This window comes from Dreissena polymorpha, chromosome 8 (assembly GCF_020536995.1).
Source record: "Dreissena polymorpha isolate Duluth1 chromosome 8, UMN_Dpol_1.0, whole genome shotgun sequence".
In the NCBI taxonomy this organism is placed as follows: Eukaryota; Metazoa; Mollusca; class Bivalvia; order Myida; family Dreissenidae; genus Dreissena; species Dreissena polymorpha.
This window is the reverse complement of record NC_068362.1, coordinates 26,436,929-26,456,266: the sequence shown is the minus strand read 5'-3', so window position 1 is coordinate 26,456,266 and position 19,338 is coordinate 26,436,929. Positions and strand designations below refer to the sequence as shown.

Here is a 19,338-nt window from a genome sequence, read left to right as displayed (position 1 = left end):
ATTCCCCTTTACAAAGCCGTGTCTGTGATTTTACATCTCTTTTACCAGAAAATAGGACATAATATGTAAACAATGAAATTGAAAACTCAAATAATGCCATACAAAATTTCATTTCTTATGTCTGTCTCGTCCGTTTTTTTAATGTGTGTTGGTTTGGATGCAATTACTTGTTGAAGATACGCTCCACTTATGCTATTGTTGAAAAAAGCTAACAATTTGGGTCTGATAATTTTTAGGAAAAATATCGCTTATTGACGGATCGCCGCATACGTCATCATAAGAAAGTGTTCTGATTGACTGCAAGGAACCGGAGGAGCAGTTAAAGTAAAACACAGTGGGATAGCATATAAATGAAAACCAGACATGTTCCTGTCTATTTTGGGAAAAAGTACCTAGCAAAATTGGGATTTTTCGAGTTGCGAAATCTTCCGAATTGGGAAAGCATTATTTGGGCAGGGGGTTTTCCAGTCATTTTGGATAAATATCATATAAATTATGGTTATATATTTTGTAGGTTGTTTAAAAAATAAAATTTAGATATAGAGTCTAATAATCATAAGTCATAAGACACTTCTTTCTAAATAAAAACAATTATTTTTTTAAATTGGGATTTTTTTTTTGGAGAATTGGGAAAAAAAATAAGCATATTTGGGATTGTGAATGGGTCCGACTATCGGACCCGTGAGATAGGCAGAAAAAGGCCTGACAACACAGCAGGAATGCTAGTTTTTACATGTGTACATACGGCCAACATTATCGTTATTCATAAGCTATATTTTAACACTTTAACAGCTTTTTTACACTGCATTAACATTTTAACAAGTAGGGGAAGAAAACGGATCTAGGACTCAAAATTGTATATGTGTGTAGTGTACGTGTGCGAGTTTTTAACAATTGGTTCATTAGTGAAGCCAATGTTCCCTCTCATAAGGAATTATATTTCAAAGGTAAATCGCTGTCAACCTATTTAAGTGTTTACTTATGTTCCGTTTTGACAAGATTCTCATCAATAAGCCAATTGCTGAGACGTTTTGTGTAAGCAGTGAACGAAACATCAGCTATAAGATTGCAAAATTTAGTTTATGCAAAAGAAACTAAATTTTGCATGTTTTATAAAAACACGTTATAAAACACGTTAGCACAATACCAGTTATACACACCAAAAAATGTAGAACTAATTTTAAAATTGATTTAATATGTTTTGTTGAAAGAACATTGTGTTGGTCATTAAATAAAACGCAATACCTTTCCACACAGTACTGTCATATGTTTTGGGTCTCGCTCCAGTGTCCCTTTTGGTTGAGCTTTCCAGTGAAGGCCACTCGTCCGTTGCTTCTGTAACTGATGATACAAATAATTAACTTACATCAAGAGGGTCCATATGTCCCTAGATGATCCATCTGGGTATAGCTTTTGCGAGTAGATTTTACGTTATTTTGATTTAAAAACCTTGTAGTAAACCAGGTGAGGAAAATTCTCTTCCAAGAGGCATGATTCCTTAGAACTTAAAAAAGGATCACTATAGAATGTTACACATCAAATATTACACCTCTGGGTCTTGTCATTGTAGAGAAAACAAGTTTAAAATCAGTTTGTTAATCAATTAAATATTACAAGCTGGATACCATTTGGAAATATGGCGAGCCTATTTAATTGATGCCTGTAACAATTTAAAAAGCTTCGCGATGCATTTGCTAGGCCTTTGGCCTCTGTATTTGTTTTTTGTAAACTTTTGCCTAAGGGGTGACACATCCTCTCCACATATTAAACATTGTTAGCAAATAAGTAAAAGATCTGAATGATGAATAAAGATGTTCAAGTCCAGACAAACTGTAATATTCCCAAATAGGGATTTGACATGTGAGCTATATGTTGTACCTGACCTTTGATATTAAATATGAAAGTGTGACATTGACCTTTTAGGTAAGGAGACGTATGTTTGACATCATAATCAGTCTCCACAGAGTAAAAAATAATGTAAATACTAAAATTAACTAAATGAACAAATGTGGCCTTTGATCTCTAGTCATGACCATATTATGGTCGATGGTGCGTTGATATTTGAACTTGCATGACAAATGAAAAAATAACACTCCGGACTAACGTTAAATGACCATATGTGACTTTTGACTTGTAAGTGTAATATTGATGATATTGCTGACGATACACGACAAAAACCAACGGACATGCACACACACTCTTCGCGCTCATGTGAGCTAACAATACACTATTTAGCCCATAATTTATTTTAAATGTATCAAAGCACATAGTTATAGTTCGAACGACGCTTTATAGTAATCCAGCTGCTTAATAGATCATAGATAACAAATTGAATAATTAAAATAATTTTTTTATTATGTTCCTTTTTAAAAAAAGTTTAATTTTAATCTGAATATTTATTTGATTGTATTATATTGTTTGGAAACTAAGCTTCTTTTTTTACAAAACCAGCGTTGACATAAGTTTATTTATCTTATTTAAAATCACATAATTTGATCATATGGAAGGTAACATTTTGTATTTACCCTGAACGGAAGACGCACTTTCATCGGAGCTATTTTTATCGTTATAAGTCTGCATTCCCGACGTGTCATTACCAACTGGCAAACATGGTTTGACCTCTAGTCCTCCTGTACATAAAAATAAGTTTCAGAATTGTGAATATGCCCGTACTTAATTTTAATATGAGTAATAAAGTTCTACACAATGCACGAGCCACAATGCACTGAAATAAATGAACAGTGTGTTATAGTTTATCAGAAAATACATAACAAATATATCAATCCTCAATTATGGCTCATTTTAACTCACTACCCAATGATTATTATTTATTTCTAGGCTTTGGCTTGATCCGTTTGCATCAAACCCCATCCAATCATATGCTTGTCGAATAAATGTTGCATCTAACTATAATTAAATAAAAATGATGACTAGATATATGTTTTCATATGATCACGAAGGTCAGTCAGTAGTTTGTTTTTTTATTTTATGCAATTAATCCTTTAAAGTTATGCCCATTCGTATGAAAATATACATTTCATAATGTAATACTATAAATATAGTTAATTGTACCGGTTGTAGAAGTAGCGAATGACGATTTAAGGACACAAAGCAAATCCCTCATATATGTTTCGCTAGGCCACCCAAATTGTCATTTAATTTTATTCTTATTGTAAACAGCAGCAGCCAAACATAAATCCCTACTTCAGATCTCGCTTCTGATTAAAACATGTCATCAAAACCAAACCTTAACCACTTAAGCATTAGCGAAACCATATTAAAACCTGGTAAAAAATATAGTTAGAAAATCAATTTTGAGCAAGTATCATGCTGATTGGGCGAGCAATGGGACTTCGTGATTGTTTGCCGTGTTTCCCAATGTCCATACTAGGAAATTAGCCCAGCAACTTGGCAGCTATGTTCTAAGAACTACTTTGCGCAAGTTGCATGATGAGTGATAGTGCAAACATTGTTCCTTCACATTATTTTAGGATAGTATTATAAACAAAACTCCCCCACTCTTTTGCGTTCATGTTTTTCAACGCATCGGAAATATTCAAACTCAACAGAGATATCACGAGAACAAATCTTGTGAGCCAGTTTTATGACGTAAGAGAAAGAATGCGACTAAAAGAGTGTTCAAGTTACGACTTAATAATAACAATAGAAAATTTGCTGGTGATTCAGCAAATAGTGTGACGTCTCAATTAATTACAAGCGTGTTCTTTAAGTTTTCTAGTGACCTTATCCATGCCCACTAGTCTTTAACATCCCAGCCAGAAAAATATCATTGTGTCAAGGATCAGATTGAATTCAATGAAGATTAGACACTATACTTTCTAGATTATTCATAAGACAAATGTTGTAAAATGAAAAGCGTAACGAAATATGAAAATATGAATAAATATGATTTCTGACAACGCTTTTTAAACGTAACAATTTTTTAACGCGGCTGATATTTTATTACTATAAATGTTTTGATAAAGGATCATTCTGCTTGGGGAAAATATGTGACTTTTGTGCGATGATGATCTGAAATATTAACTTTATGATGCTATATTCTTAAATCTTTTTCTTAAAAGGAGGGATGTAGTTGACACTTGTTCGTAGTTTCATTTCATCGTTCTTCAAAAAGTTGCAACTCTGTTGCTCTGGTCTCTTTCTTACATTTGAGTAATTAAATAATTATTAAATTGAATGCGTTTTAATTCCCTTTTATTATTGTTTAATTTGAGTTGAAATGCTATGAGGTGAACTTATATTTACACATATATGTATCATGCATATTTCTGGGCCAAGTGTGAGGTTGAGCGCTTCGCATTGACCGTTCTAAGGCGGTGACCCCAGCTTTATTCTTATATGTGTTTATGTTGTTTTGTATTGTGCTATTTTGTACTGTTATGGCAATTGCTCACTTGCCTTAAATAAAGGACCAACTGATTGTATATAATAAGAATTCAATACTGCTCCAGCAGCTGGAGTTTCACTTCTGTATATTCTAAAGTGTTGACAATGTTTCACAATAGACATATAGGTAAAACTGATTGGTGCACGTGTGGTCATGTTTTTCAATAGTACGGAGCAAAAAACATATTTAAAACTCGGCCGAGATATCATAAGAACGAATGTTTTGAGCAAGTTTCATGATGATCAGACTTATATATCACCAGAGCGTTCACAAGCTTTAACTATAGCCATATAAGAAAAACGCCATACTCCTCGTTTCCGAAACACTTTCGAACTCAGCCAAGATCTCACTAGAATAAAGGTTATGGCTTGGTTATATGAACATTCGACAAAAACGATAAGCTTGTTCACAGGAATTTACTCTTACCTCAGTAGAAACACTGTCCCGCTCTCAGTGGGCAATCTTTAGTAACGGATCGAAACCATTTAGAAACTCAGCCGAGTAAGCATAATACAAATATTTTGTACAAGTGTTTTGAAAATTGGACACACAATCCAAATTCTTGAGTGTTCATAAGATTTCCTAAACAGCTCCATCCCCTGGCGGAAATGTTTTTCAACAAATTGGATACATTTTTAACTCAGCCAAGATATAATTAGAACATATGTTCTGACCAAATTTCATAAAGATTGCACTATAATGTGTCTTCTAGAATGTTAACAGGCTTTTTTTTCTGTAATTTGACCTATCTAGTTCGTTACCCCAAGTTACCCAGTTTCCAAGGCGGCAAATATATATGCTAAGACCAAGTTTCAAGAAGATTGTATATAAATGTGGACTCTTGAGTGTTTACAATGTAAATATTGTTGACACAAGAACTGCAACGCACGACAAACGACGGACAAAAGGCGATCAAAAAAGCTCACAGTAAGCTTAAAACACACTTAGTTAAACTAAAATTGGTCGATGTGCAAGTGTGTGCGACAAAATCAATTCAGCATTTGAATGGAAGTGGAGTACAAAAACTTAATGCCTCCAACTATGTGAATAAATACCAAATATGGCTAGTACAGTAATTTATGTTTGAAACAATTATGACAAGTTCATTTTATGTGCTAATTCATATGATAACAAACTACAAACTTCGTAAAACCCTTGTTTTAATTCAAGAAACGATTTTTACCTTCACATTGTTCAGTTACTGACAATGCAGATTGCGGTTCTGGTGGTACTTTTTCCGTAGATGACTGTCCTTTCGTTTCAAATAATGAAGTCGACTCCCCATTGTTTGATTCCGATTGTTGGTCACCACTAACCGCTTCTGAATAAAACATGGCGAATGTTTGAAGACAGTACAATTTCGAAATTAAACTTAATTGTGAATATTTATGGATGTAAATAATAAACGCCACCATGTTTGAAGAATCCAATCACATGAATTTCTTCTATAAATTAAGCAATATTTGCTACAACAGAGCTACTCAGGGCTTACTCTGACATTGGCCAAATTAGCCAATCGCTACACATCAGGAAATTTGACTAAAGATTTTTCCATTTTGCTAAGTTATTCCACATAATAACCCATAAAATATCCGAAATATTTAGGGGGAGACCTGATATTGTTTGAATTCAAATTGTGTTGCTTGACCTGTATACATCTATGGAACCAATACTCTGATCCCATTACATATATGCACTTTTATACGTGTGGCAAAAATGACCAATAGCATAACGCTCCACTAATAATCTCGATTCACTTATCAACATTAGCATGCCAGTAGTTAATTAAAATATTAAGTAGCAACGATTTTTAGGAAAGCCTTGCATCTTTAGATTTTTATGTGATCATTCGTCACTTTCATTTTAAGTGGCGAAACGGGAAGTATAATGAACAGTCATGAAATCGAAATGGTGTTTACCTTTAGGTTTCTGTCGTTGTTTTTGTTTTCGTTTCCTTTGTCCCATTTTGTCCTTATTGCATGATGATTCTTTAAACTGCATACATACAAAAAAAAATTAATGCGCATATATGGTACAATTGAGTTTTATTTGACCGTTTTATTTGACCGTTCATCGTAGTAACTCTTACTTTTAAAGCTAGAGCTATCAGTGCCAGATATTTATACCAACACATACCTCTTAGGTACAGGCATACAGACTTCAATGTGACTATTTATTTTCAAGTAAGACCTTCAAGGAAGCGTGGCGGTAATTGTTCGCAAAGATGACTCATTTAATATAGTTTTAAACAAGTGTGATATATTATTTTAAAATCCCTGAAAATTAAATTACTTATTACATTGCACGTAATTTGATCCTTTCATTTTACAAACTTGAATAGATTTGGCTCATGTCATTTCTTTCATATAAAAGACGCTTTTCTCAATTTCCCTACGAATGAAAGTTACCCTTCCACCTAATGATGATGAACATTGTAAGTCAGTATACAATAAGTCATTTAAATGCAGACAAATGCGTCATGATAAATCACAGAAATTCAACAGCACTTTCGCCATCTTTTAATAAAGTTTAATTTAGTTTTTTACATGTTGCACCCAACCTAAATTTAAATTGAATTTAGTTGTCTGTTTATCCTTATCATTAGAGAAAAGCACATACCCGATAGTTTCACATAATTTACACGTTTTAAATGGGAATACACCCATCTAGCTTGGTCGTCAATTAGTTGTCTAATCAATCAATTGTTTTGGTTATGGGTGTTTAAAGTATACAACAGTTATTCTTTCAAAACGAAACAATGTCACGGTAAATACGCACCGATTTGGCGACGAAGGAAAGTAGCACAAATATGTTTAAGTGAATAGTAAGTAGTCTATAATATAAAAGTACTATTTATTGGTTTCATAGTTCAGAAAAAAGTTCCCATTAATTAAGTAAGGATGCAGATAAACCCATTTAATGCGTATTTTATAAAATAGGCATGACACATGCTTTAGTGAATAACAGACAAGTGATAGCACACTTGAACCTGTCCAAAAGATTTGCAGTTGGACGATATAAATTCAAATAGGAAGATGTTAATCATAAATTTGCCATATTTAAAGGTATCTTATCTGGTTATTTCTTTACCAACCGGAAAGTTTAATACGTCATTTATAGCTAACTTGGCTTAATTCTAACTTTATATAGCACTATATCATACCCACGTGGACATTAGTACACCTCGGAAAAGTGTGGTATTTAATGGGAAAATATTAAATGACTTTCATTTAATAAAATTCTAATAAAGTGGTACAACAACATAAACTGTTTTATATATTTCTAACGTGTTCTCAACGTAAAATGTGTAATTGGAAAGACGTGGCATGCCAAAGCATGGTTCATGTATATTTTCTGTATCCTCATTTAACGGAGCCTTTTCACAGATTTTGGCATGTTTTCAAGTTTGTCATTAAATACTTTATTTTGATAAATGTAAACATTAGATCTAAAACAAACTCCAGTAAAAATCAAGAATACAATTTAAAAAAAGGAAAAAAAAAGATAACCCTCAGCGAGACTCGAACCACTGACCCCTAGAGTCCTGGAGTAAAAAGCCTACGCATTAGACCACTCGACCATCTTTCCATATACATATGAAAATGTATGTTATACTTCATATAAGCGATCCTCGTAGTTTCACAAAATATAACGACATCAACAGAACTCTCCAAATTATTCAATCGTTTCGCGTTGCAACGCTTTATATTTTTCAGGTTTTTAAATCGTCAAAAGGTGCATATAAATGCTATTTTAGAGCATGGCAAATGTTCAGCATTACGGTTTCCTCACAAATGTCATAACTAAAACGAAAATTTGCGAATATGATACACCTTTTTTCAATTTTGTCAATTTACCAAACCGTGAAAAGGCCCCTTTAACCTATATGCATTCGGTACATACATTGCACATTATGCATCTTTTTTAGAGTAAGATGGGGAGGTCCCGTTGAAAAGCAAAAGGTGGCGATAGCCAAGCTGAAGCCAATGCCAAAGTTATTTTTAAATTATTTTCAAATAATATAAAAAAATTCGTTTTCCTTACCTACTATTCCATAATATAAAAACAAACACTTTGATTGAGCAACTCTCCCTTTATTAGTTTTTTATTCAGATTATGAGATACTTATTTTTGTTGTGCTGCCATCAGTTTGTTTAACAATTATTTACATAAAGGCATATGTTGATGTTTAACAATGTGAAACAATTTACTATGATATCGTTTCTCTTCTCTAGTAACATTCTTCATCTTGTATTTTTATTGTTTTACATTCAATGCTCGTAAGTTACTATTTTGTGATTGTCTAAATTAAAATCGCTGTATTTGTTTTCTAGTGTTTAATGTCTAATTGTGTTTATCTGTGATCGTAATGAATGATTAACCATGATTTAATATCCGTTATGCCATTCAATTCCCTCTGTTAAACCTAAATAGTCTCACAAATCGCGTCTTTTTATCAAATGTAGTCATTATATAAATGCCCCAGTACATTTAAATAACTTAGGGATAGATAATCTTGATGACGGTGATGTCTCTTAAATGTCTCTTTACATTTAAGTTACTTAATAGATTAGTTCATTTACAACTATACCTCGAACTAATTGCAAAACAATTAATATTGGCCTCTTACGATTGCTTATATATGTATTATGAACTATGAACAAATTTCAACTTCAGAACGTTGGGCTAAAGGAAATATTAGCGATAATACTTAATGAAAATCGTGTAAAAACACACATAATTTGTTGCACTTATGTTAGACCGTACTGGTTTGCGAGTATTTGTCGGACGAAATATATATCCATTTTCTATGACTTATTGAAAAATTATGACGCTCATCGAAATAATCAACGGAAGATCATTTTAAATTCGGAAGTGAAAACACAACCATTAATAACTAAATTAACCATTCACATGATTCAAGGGATAATATCCAAACAGTAAAATTATAATGGTGGATTTGATTTGTTTCCCTTTAATATAAAATGTTAACTAGAAATGAAGATATCTGTATACGTTACAGTATGTCGAATTGAGATCTTCTGTATTGTAGCAGACGAACGCAAATCTCAAGAACACATATCGGACCTTAATTAGTGACTTCGTTTGCGCTTGCGCGTGTTATTGATATCCCTGAATGGACGTCACATTTCACTGAGACCAAATGTGTAAACATTGCAAATTTAAACTTAAATACTTGCATTTTTAAGAAATGCTATTGTCAACTTCAAGAAAACAAGCGTGTGTAGTATGTGACGTAGCAAATTTGTGTTTAAGGGCTACAATACACGATATAAATAGAACGTCCGGAAAATACTGCTGTCCGACAAATACTCGCTTACCATTAGAGAGTACTCTTCAACTTTTGATACAGTTTTCACGCGCCACAAATGTAAACTAAACTTGAGAGCGAATCTTGTGAGACAGTATGTGACAATTTCACAGAAAGATGTCAGATATATGTACCAGTAAGTAATATTTAACACGTGTGCATTGATTTAACACTGTAGTACATGCTTTATTAACTGTATGAGCTTTCAAATCTAACATAAATGTTAAATGATTTTTACCTTTGTTAAAGATGACATTGATCTAGTACAACCAAACAAGAAATGTTATCTAACATTTTCACATATTGCACTGCACCAGGTTCAAAGCTGTGTATGCCGATCCCAATGTCAGAAATATCTTTAGAATAATTCAAGAGGCTGGGAAAACTTGACAAAAAATATTTTAAAGGGCCTGAACATAATGAACTTTAAAAAATGATATTTAAAGATTTAGAACCTCTCAAAAGTTATCTGGACCTAAAAGCCATTATGACCTAGTTGGTCTGATTGTATGCAGTTGTTTGACACACCTTAAAATGGAGCATACCCTGGCAAAACAAGTATCACTTTCCTGCCTATGATTGACATAATTACAAGTGCTGTCTCATGCATACATTCTACTTTACATTTCGTCACAGATCAAGCTCATATGTGCAGTGTTACTTTAGTATTCACTTGTGATAAGCCATTATATCAAAAGGCAACAGACACAATAGAATGCGTTGACAGCAAAAGTAGATTGAAGCGTACTTTTAAGGTAGGGAGCAGTTCACACCCAGATTAGTGTTCTCGGCTGTATCGGTCATTTAATGTCTTAATTAGGGCTACATGAAGTCTTACAAACTGTTTATGCTGGAAATGATGATAACCAGGTGATGACAGGAAAACATGTTACTAGAGCACTCAGGTGACACTTTGATACCAATTTGAACTTAACATTAAACACTCCATTTAGATCGAAGAGGCTTAGGAATCCTTTTAAAAAATGTGGGTACAACCAAGCTTTCATAACACTACTTGGAAAGTATATGCGAGAAAAGAACGTAAATGTCAGATTATGCACCAGCGGATGCTGATAGTCTTATCGTTGAAACCGATGAAGAGTTAGCTGACAAACGATACATAAATATCAGCATATATAGTGTTTATGACGATGAGATATATTTTTCACGTGGTAAGACTTGCAAGAGTGCAATATGACCTATTTTTGGAAATAATATCTTGAAGTTAACACCGGTTCTCCCATAAAGACCCATGTTATCCGGCTATTGCTTAATCAGTGTATCATGAAACTCCAATTGTAAACAATATTTGGTGGGAATTTAATACCGTTGGCATTTTTGAATAGGCAATACATATTTGACTTTCGAATGGTATGGCTGATCTGGTGAATGTTATCGAACATTGGGTGAATGTTTTTATACGTTGAAATGTGACTCCGAGTCCTTAGCAAACCGTTGAACCCTAATCGACTGTAGCAAAAACGAGGTTCCCAGAATGCTTGCAGCGCTGTACGACCTGTCATTTTGTTTATGTATTTAACTCACCATAATCGTATTAAGTTATCAAACAGAAATAACATAGTATAAACAATCGTAAATAACAACCGGTATTTACATTGTATTCATTTGTTCACCTGGTTAACTAACACGTAAAAACATTAGAGCAGTTTATGACAAAAAGTCAAGCAATTCACGAATCAGTTCTTATTAGCTCACCTGATTGCTCAGGTGAGCTTTTGTGACCGGTCTTTGTCCGTCGTCCGTCCGTCCGTCCGTTAACATTTGTTCGTAAACAATCTAGAGGCCACATTTCTTGTCCGATCTTCATGAAACTTGGTCAGAAGCTTTGTCCCAATGAAATCTCTGTCGAGTTCGAAACTGGGTCGTGTCGGGTCAAAAACTAGGTCACTAGGTCAAAAAAGAAAAACCTTGTAAACACTGTCAAGTCACATTTCATGCCCAATTTTCTGGTAACTCTGTCAAAATGTTTGTCTTAATGATATGTTGGTTGAGTTCAAAAGTGGTTCTGGTCCGTTTAAAAACATGGCCGCCAGTGGGCGGGGCAGTTTTCCTTGTTTGGCTATAGAGAAACCTTGTAAACACACTAGAAGTCACAATTTTTGCCCAATTATCATGAAAGTTGGACAAAACATTAGTATTATTGATATCTCGGACGAGGTCGAAAATGGTCCAGATCGGTGAAAAACATGGCCACCAGTGGGCGGGGCATTTTTCTCTACATGTATAGTGAAAATATGTGAACACTCTAGAAGTCACATTTTTGGCCCAATTTTCATGAAATTTTGTTAGAACATTTGTTTCCTTGATACAGAGTTGAGTTAAAAAATGGTTCCGGTCAGTTGAATAACATGGCTGCCGGGGGGCAGTTTTCTTATATTTATATAGTAAAAAAAGCTGATGAACACTCTAGAAGTCACATTTCATCTCAGATGAGTTTGCAAATGGTCCCGATCGATCAAAAAACATGGCCGCCAGGGGAGGGCAGTTTTCCTTATGTGACTAGAGTTAAACCTTGTGATCGAACACTATAGAAGTCTCATTTTTTTGCCTAATCATCGTGAAACTTAGTCAATACATTGGTTTTATTGATTTCTCGGACAAGTTGGAAAATGGCTCAGATCGGTGAAACACACTTTTTAGCTCACCTGATTTCTCAAGTGAGGTTTTAGAATTGGTCTTTGTCCGCCGTCCGTTCGTCCACATTTGGTTTGTAAACACTCTAGCATTCACACTTCTCAAGCATTGTTTATGAAAGTTGCTGAAAGATCTCAGTCAAGTTTGATAATGAGCAAAATCACATAATTAATACCATAATTATTGCCCTTAGATTGTCCAAATTTTCATTATATTATACAAAATCCTTGTAAACACTCTAGAGGTCACAATTTTGTTTCAGATTTTATGAATCTTGGTCAAAATATTTATTTTTGTAAGCAAAGTTTGACGTTTGGTAAGGGGGGTCAACTCAGAATATAGGTCACCAGGTAAAATCTTACAAAAACAAGAACACTCCATACGCCAGAGTTTTTGTTCAATAATGATGAAACTTGACCAGGATGTTTGTCTGGACAATATCTAGGTCAAGTTTGACGTTTGGTAAAGATTAAATGAACCGACTCCTCTCAGGTGAGCGAACTAGGGCCATCTTGGCCCTCTTGTCAAATGTTTACAACATAACCAAAAACGTATTAAACGATTAAGCAGATTGAAAAACGCACAGACTTTACGGAAGAAAATAAAACCAATTTGTTGCTCTCTATGGATTGTGACTCCATTTTTTTTACCTACTCTTCATTAAGAAATACAAAGGTATTAATTGCTCTAAATCGGCATTTGTTTCTATTTTCAGAAAATGAGATCATGTATACTAAACTAGTTCATACTCGAGCCTACCGTTAAACCCTTCAGTGGAAGCCTATAGTAAAACTGAAAATGTTCAGAGGCGTTGTATACTATGTGAAAACTTATATTATTCCATTGCTCAAATAATTATGCTGAACGAGTAACACATGATGCGCCGGAATGTAGACAATGTAAAGAGTGCGGGGGATATACGATTGTACATGTATATTACCTTTGTAACAATTTAAATTATTGTGATCATACATTTTAAAGGGACTTGTCCATTGTTCATCAGGGCGCAAAATAACACTGATTAAGTAGGCTCATGTTGAAAATACAATTATCATTTAAAATAATTAAGGATTACAAACACGATTGAGTAATTTGAAATGTTTCAATTTTCGTTAAAGTTTGTAACGACAGCGTCAGGGGTTCAGTTATAATAAGTATCGAATGCTTTGATGTATATATGACAGCTCGGTTTACCGAGTGGTAAGCGACGATAGCTCCTTAATCTAAAGGACAATTGGCCAATGGCTCGAGTCCAATTAGTTAAATACTTTTCTCTTGTTTTCCTTTCTTAAATCATATTTATGCTATTCATGCCAAGTAGCTCTACAGTTCCGATGTTTGATTTTAACAATTTAAGGTATTAACTGACACACATAAAAATGGCTAAGTATGATAAAAAATGCTTTTTAAAAGCATCTATTCATTATACCCTAGCGTTATACGATGCTACAAATACAAAACAAAGGCGCTAAATACAAATACGTTTGAATTAAATGGAAACAAATAGATTAACCTATGTAATAAAAAATATAGCAACATGACTGTAAAACAACATATAAGGGGGCATATTTTCGTAACAGTCACAACCAATAAATATTTTTTCTTAAAGTAACAATGATTTTCGAAAATATTTGTTACGCTTCCCAAAATACTGGATCCGCAACCGCGGCTCTCTCCTTACGCGCCTTGCGCCAATGAAAATGATATAAACACGTATCGTAATATAGTTATTGTTGTTGTTGTTTTCAATACAAACTGTGCGCTCATTTGATTCATGGTGTGAATATGTTTCTTGTTTTTGCATCGTATTTTGGATTTCCAATTGAGTCGAAAAACAGAGTCGACAACTACTTAATAATAAAAGTTCTAAATTTAGCACAACGGAAATTCCACGATTTTCTATATTTGAAAGGTATTCAGGTCCTCTTTATAAGAAGTAATACTTTCTTCGCTATACACTTTGCGTTCATGTTCGATAAAAACGAATATATATTCAATGTTTTCGTACAATTGTAAACAACATAAACAAATTATCGTTTTATTTATCAAACGTAAATAATAGTAACATTTGTTTAAACACTGATGGGATCCCCGCACTTGGTTTTCAGATTACTGCCTTTTCTATACCGCCATTTTTTATTCGCATTTTTACCAGTGTATATTTTAAAAAACTAACCGCATTTTATGAAAACATGATTATACAGTCGTAAATGAAGTTTTACCATGCTAACGATATATTTGATAACTAGTGTAATTGTTTGAAAGAAAGCGACTCACAAGAAGAAGATTCGAGACGGTCCAGTCTTAAACTTATTACTTTATGTGAAAGGTGTGTACAAACTAAACCAAAAGCTTAACGCTTCGCAAGAAAGAACACAAAACAAATATAACAATACACAATTACTCACCACTAGGTAAAATGCACATCGTTTATTTCCATTCGGTTGGTAACTAGACGTTAAACTTACTCTTAAGTGTCTGAAATACGCACACGTCGATTCGCGCTCAGATGATAGAATTCAGCTCAGCTGATCAACCTTCGCGCAGTGATTTGACGGAAACCAGCATAGCTGTCAAATTGTATGTGAGTGCAAGGAACGACAAGTCTGCGTGGAGATTGTCAGCTGATAACACATTTAAAGCGATAGTAAAATAGTTCCTACACGTTCATAACTTTAAAACTATAGAACCATAACTTCATAAAATTAAACAAATAACAGTGCAGTTTTGTCAGTTCGTATGATTTGTTAAAGCACAAACTCAGCATAATTGCTCAGAGACATGTACATAACGAGAAACCGATTCGGTGCAGAAATCCAGGTTAACAGTATAGGCCTTAAATTGAATGCATGAGTCATACCCAGTGCCACTCTGTCAGTATATACATACATGCCTCCGCAGTTTACTCAGTCTATTGCTAGCGCTCACCACATGCATGCACGCGCACTATCAAGTTGACTGATACTATATTTATTATGGATAAATAAATAATAAACTTATAAACCATAGGTAGTTTATTAAGTACACCATTAACATGGTGTCAGCATATAGCTGATAATTGGATTAAAGGGATCTTTTCACGCTTTGGTAAATTGACAAAATTGAAAAAAGTTGTTTCAGATTCGCAAATTTTCGTTTTAGTTATGATATTTGTGAGGAAACAGTAATACTGAACATTTACCATGGTCTAATATAGCCATTATATGCATCTTTTGACGATTTTAAAACCTAAAAATTATAAAGCGTTGCAACGCGAAACGATTGAATAATTTGGAGGGTTCTGTTTTTGTCGTTAAATTTTGTGAAACTACGAAGATTGCTTATATAAGGTATAAAATACTTTAAGTATATGTACCCGGCGGAATAGCTCAGTAGGCTAAAGCGTTTTCACTTCAGGACTCTGGAGGGACTCCAGGGGTCACTGGTTCGAAACCTGGTCCGGGCAATGTTCTTTTCTTTTTTTTTAAATTTTATTCTTGATTTTTTACTGGAGCTTTTACGATCCAATGTTTACATTTATCGATATAAAGCATTTAATGAATAAGTTAAAAAATGCCAAAATCTGTGAAAAGGCCCCTTTAATCCGTTCGGACAGTTTCAAACATTTTATCTGTGCCAATTATCTGGATCTACGCCATGGGTGATGAAGCACCACCAGCAGCCGCGATAGCAGCGCCAGCGACAATCCCATCGTTAATACCGTTTCCTGGGAAGCTCGACATGGACGGTAACATTGCCACAAACTGGAAAAAAAATTAAGCGCTCGTGGATTAACTACGAAAAAGCATCAGGACTAAGTGCTAAAGCAAAGGATTTACGTGCCGCTACGTTCCTTACATGCATAGGACCTGAAGCTATGGACGTGTTCGAGGGATTCGCATTCACTCAGGACGAAAGCCAGTAAGACATAGACTTCATTCTACAGAAATTCTAAGCATTCTGTGTTGAGAAGACCAACGTTACGTACGAAAGATACCTGTTTCATACGTGCGTACATGGTGAGATGGATTCATTTGTATTTGTCAAAAATACGCCAACTTGCCAAGACATGCGAATACGGACAATTGAACGATGACTTAATTTAAGACCGATTGGTTATCGGAATACGCGAGACACACGTGACAATGCGGGGAATCACGTGGTCAGATTTGAGAAAAAATGGCCGCCGATGCCTCGATTCGATGGAGAAATTGAGTCTTCAAACAGGTGCATCTACCTTATTACTTACTTGTTTTTAATCGGATAACGACTATCATAGGGCCAGTCGGAAGCGGTTTCAGCGAGTATCAACCGTTCCCGCTGGTTGGTCTGAGTGTGGAGATAACTCATGGAATATTTCGCAGAAGCTTCAAGTGCAAAAAGCAAGACAATAAGCAATGGTGCGTTAGGTGTGTCCGACGATGTGCATGTTGTCAAAACACAATCGAAGCAGCAACAAAAGCAAAGCAATTACAGAGGACAAAAGTCAGCCGTCAAGAAATGTCCTTATTGTCGAAAAAATTGCATGCAAAACAAGTGCCCGGCCTTTGGAGTAAAGTGCCGAAAATTTGGTAAGCTTAATCATTATGCGTTAGAACGTCGCTCAGCAAGTATATCAAAACACATAAGCCATGTGAAACAATGTGACCTTTCAGATGATGGAAATTGCGATGACATATTAACACTAAACGCAGAAGAAACTTTATGCAAACATGTTACTAGTAAAACTCGGGAAAACAATTAAATTCCAATTAGATTCGGGTGCGACGACAAATATAATTCCACGGTCACTAATCCCAGGAGTTGTATTTGAATGCACTGACTCACAATTGAGAATGTATGACAAATCAGTGATCAAAGCTTAAGGGAAATGCCAATTAAAGATAAAAAAAATCCAAAGACACATGCTAGGCACAATGTTGAATGTATAGTGATTGATTAAGATGTAACCCCGCTACTGGGCAGAGAAGCAATCCACGAAATGCAATTGATTAAAATTCAATATAAAAACATATGCCCTGTGGACAACTCTGATTGTTCGCCAATGCATGATATTGAACAGAAATTTTCAACAGTCTTCATTGGTGAAGGTGAATTTTCAAATCCACTTCATTTGAACGTTGATGATACTGTTCAACCAGTGCAAATGCCTGTACGACGCGTGCCGTTATCATTGAAACTTGAGCTCAAAAAGCAGCTAGATAAACTTGAGAATAATGGGACAATTGCGAACGTTTACACCCCCACTGACTTGTTATCTAGTTTGGTAATTGTGAAACGTGCTTCTGGAAAGATTCGTCAATGCACCTATGCTAAGCCCCTTAACAAAGCGCTGAAGCGTAGCCACTACCTGATGCAAGTGGTTGAAGATTTATTACCAGAGCTCTCACAAGCAAAAGTATTCAGTAAATGCGATGTCAAAAATGCTTTTTGGCATGTCAAGTTAGCTGAGGAGTCTAGCTATTTAACATCATTTGAAACGCCTTACGGAAAGTACCGTTGGCTCAAGATGCCGTTTTGGAATATCTCCAGCACCGGATTACTTTCAGCAGTATTTGCAAGAAAGCCTTAGTGGTCTCAGTAAAATATGCGCAATAGCGGACGATATAATTATTTACGGCAAAGGCTCCACATACGACGAGGCCATCAGAAACCATGATAACAACTTGAAAAAAATTGTTGCAACGATGCATAGAACGCAACATTAAGCTAAACAAGGACAAGTTGCAGCTACATAAGACAAGCATGCCGTTTGTTGGTCATTTATTAACGGACAAAGGTGTTAAACGGGACCCCGCGTAAGCTGAAGCAATCATAAAAATACCGAAACCAACAGACAATAAGGGTGTACAGAGACTATTAGGTATTGTAAATTATTATGCCCTCCTTCGAATGCGAGTGGGTATATTGTTTTGCACATGTCGGCCGGTCCGTCCACCAGATGGTTTCCGGATGATAACTCAAGAACGCTTAGGCTTAGGATCATGAAACTTCATAGGTACATTGATCATGACTTGCAGATGACCCCTATTGATTTTCAGGTCACCAGGTCAAAGGTCAAGGTCACAGTGACTCGAAATAGTAAAATGGTTTCCGGATGATAACTAAAGAATGCTTACGCCTAGGATCATGAAACTTCATAGGTACATTGATCATGACTGGCAGATGACCCCTATTGATTTTCAGGTCACTAGGTCAAAGGTCAAGGTCACAGTGACTCGAAACAGTAAAATGGTTTCCGGATGATAACTCAAGAATGCTTATGCCTAGGATCATGAAACTTCATAGAAACATTGATCATGACTTGTAGACGACGCCTATTGATTTTCAGGTTACTAGGTCAAAGGTCACAGTGGCTTGAAATAGTAAAATAGTTTCCGGATGATAACTAAAGAAGGCTTACGCCTAGGCTCATGAAACTTCATAGGTACATTGCTAATGACTGGCAGATGACCCCTGTTGATTTTCAGGTCACTAGGTCAAAGGTCAAGGTCACAGTGACTCGAAATAGCAAATTGGTTTCCGGATGATAACTCAAGAATTCTTACGCCTAGGATCATGAAACTTCATAGGTACATTGATCATGACTTGTAGATGACCCCTATTAATTTTTAGGTCACTAGGTCAAAGTCACAGTGACTCAAAACAGTTAAATGGTTTCCTGATGATAACTTAAGAATAATTAGGCCTAGGATCATGAAACTTAATAGGTACATTGATTATGACCGGCAGATGACCCCTATTGATTTTCAAGTCACTATGTCAATGGTCAAGGTCACAGTTACAAAAAACGTATTCACACAATGGCTGCCACTACAACTGACAGCCCATATGGGGGCATGCATGTTTTACAAACATCCCTTGTTTGACAAAGTTTCTACACAAGCTCAGTGACATGTGTGAGCCACTACGCCAGCATACACACAAGGACAACTTATTCTAGTGGCCCCATGCACTACACAAG

The 19,338-nt window shown here is 35.1% G+C and overlaps 1 protein-coding gene across 5 annotated transcripts in view; it reads right to left on the bottom strand.

Moving 5' to 3' along the window:
• The window catches only part of LOC127841074 (uncharacterized), a 237,330-nt gene extending 222,375 nt beyond the window's left edge, over positions 1 to 14,955 (bottom strand). For 3 of the 5 annotated variants that reach the window (XM_052369617.1, XM_052369621.1, XM_052369622.1), the window contains exons 1-5: positions 14,804 to 14,955; positions 6,328 to 6,403; positions 5,592 to 5,729; positions 2,526 to 2,630; positions 1,246 to 1,341 (exon numbers count right to left, since the gene is read on the bottom strand). In XM_052369617.1, coding sequence (XP_052225577.1) covers positions 1,246 to 1,341; positions 2,526 to 2,630; positions 5,592 to 5,729; positions 6,328 to 6,373 — 385 coding nt within the window. In that variant the 5' untranslated portion in view covers positions 6,374 to 6,403; positions 14,804 to 14,955. Of the gene's footprint in view, positions 1 to 1,245; positions 1,342 to 2,525; positions 2,631 to 5,591; positions 5,730 to 6,327; positions 6,404 to 6,544; positions 6,640 to 14,803 lie in introns of those variants that run through there. The other 2 variants (XM_052369619.1, XM_052369618.1) reach the window with 2 other exon arrangements.
• Between the last annotated feature and the right edge of the window lie 4,383 nt (positions 14,956 to 19,338).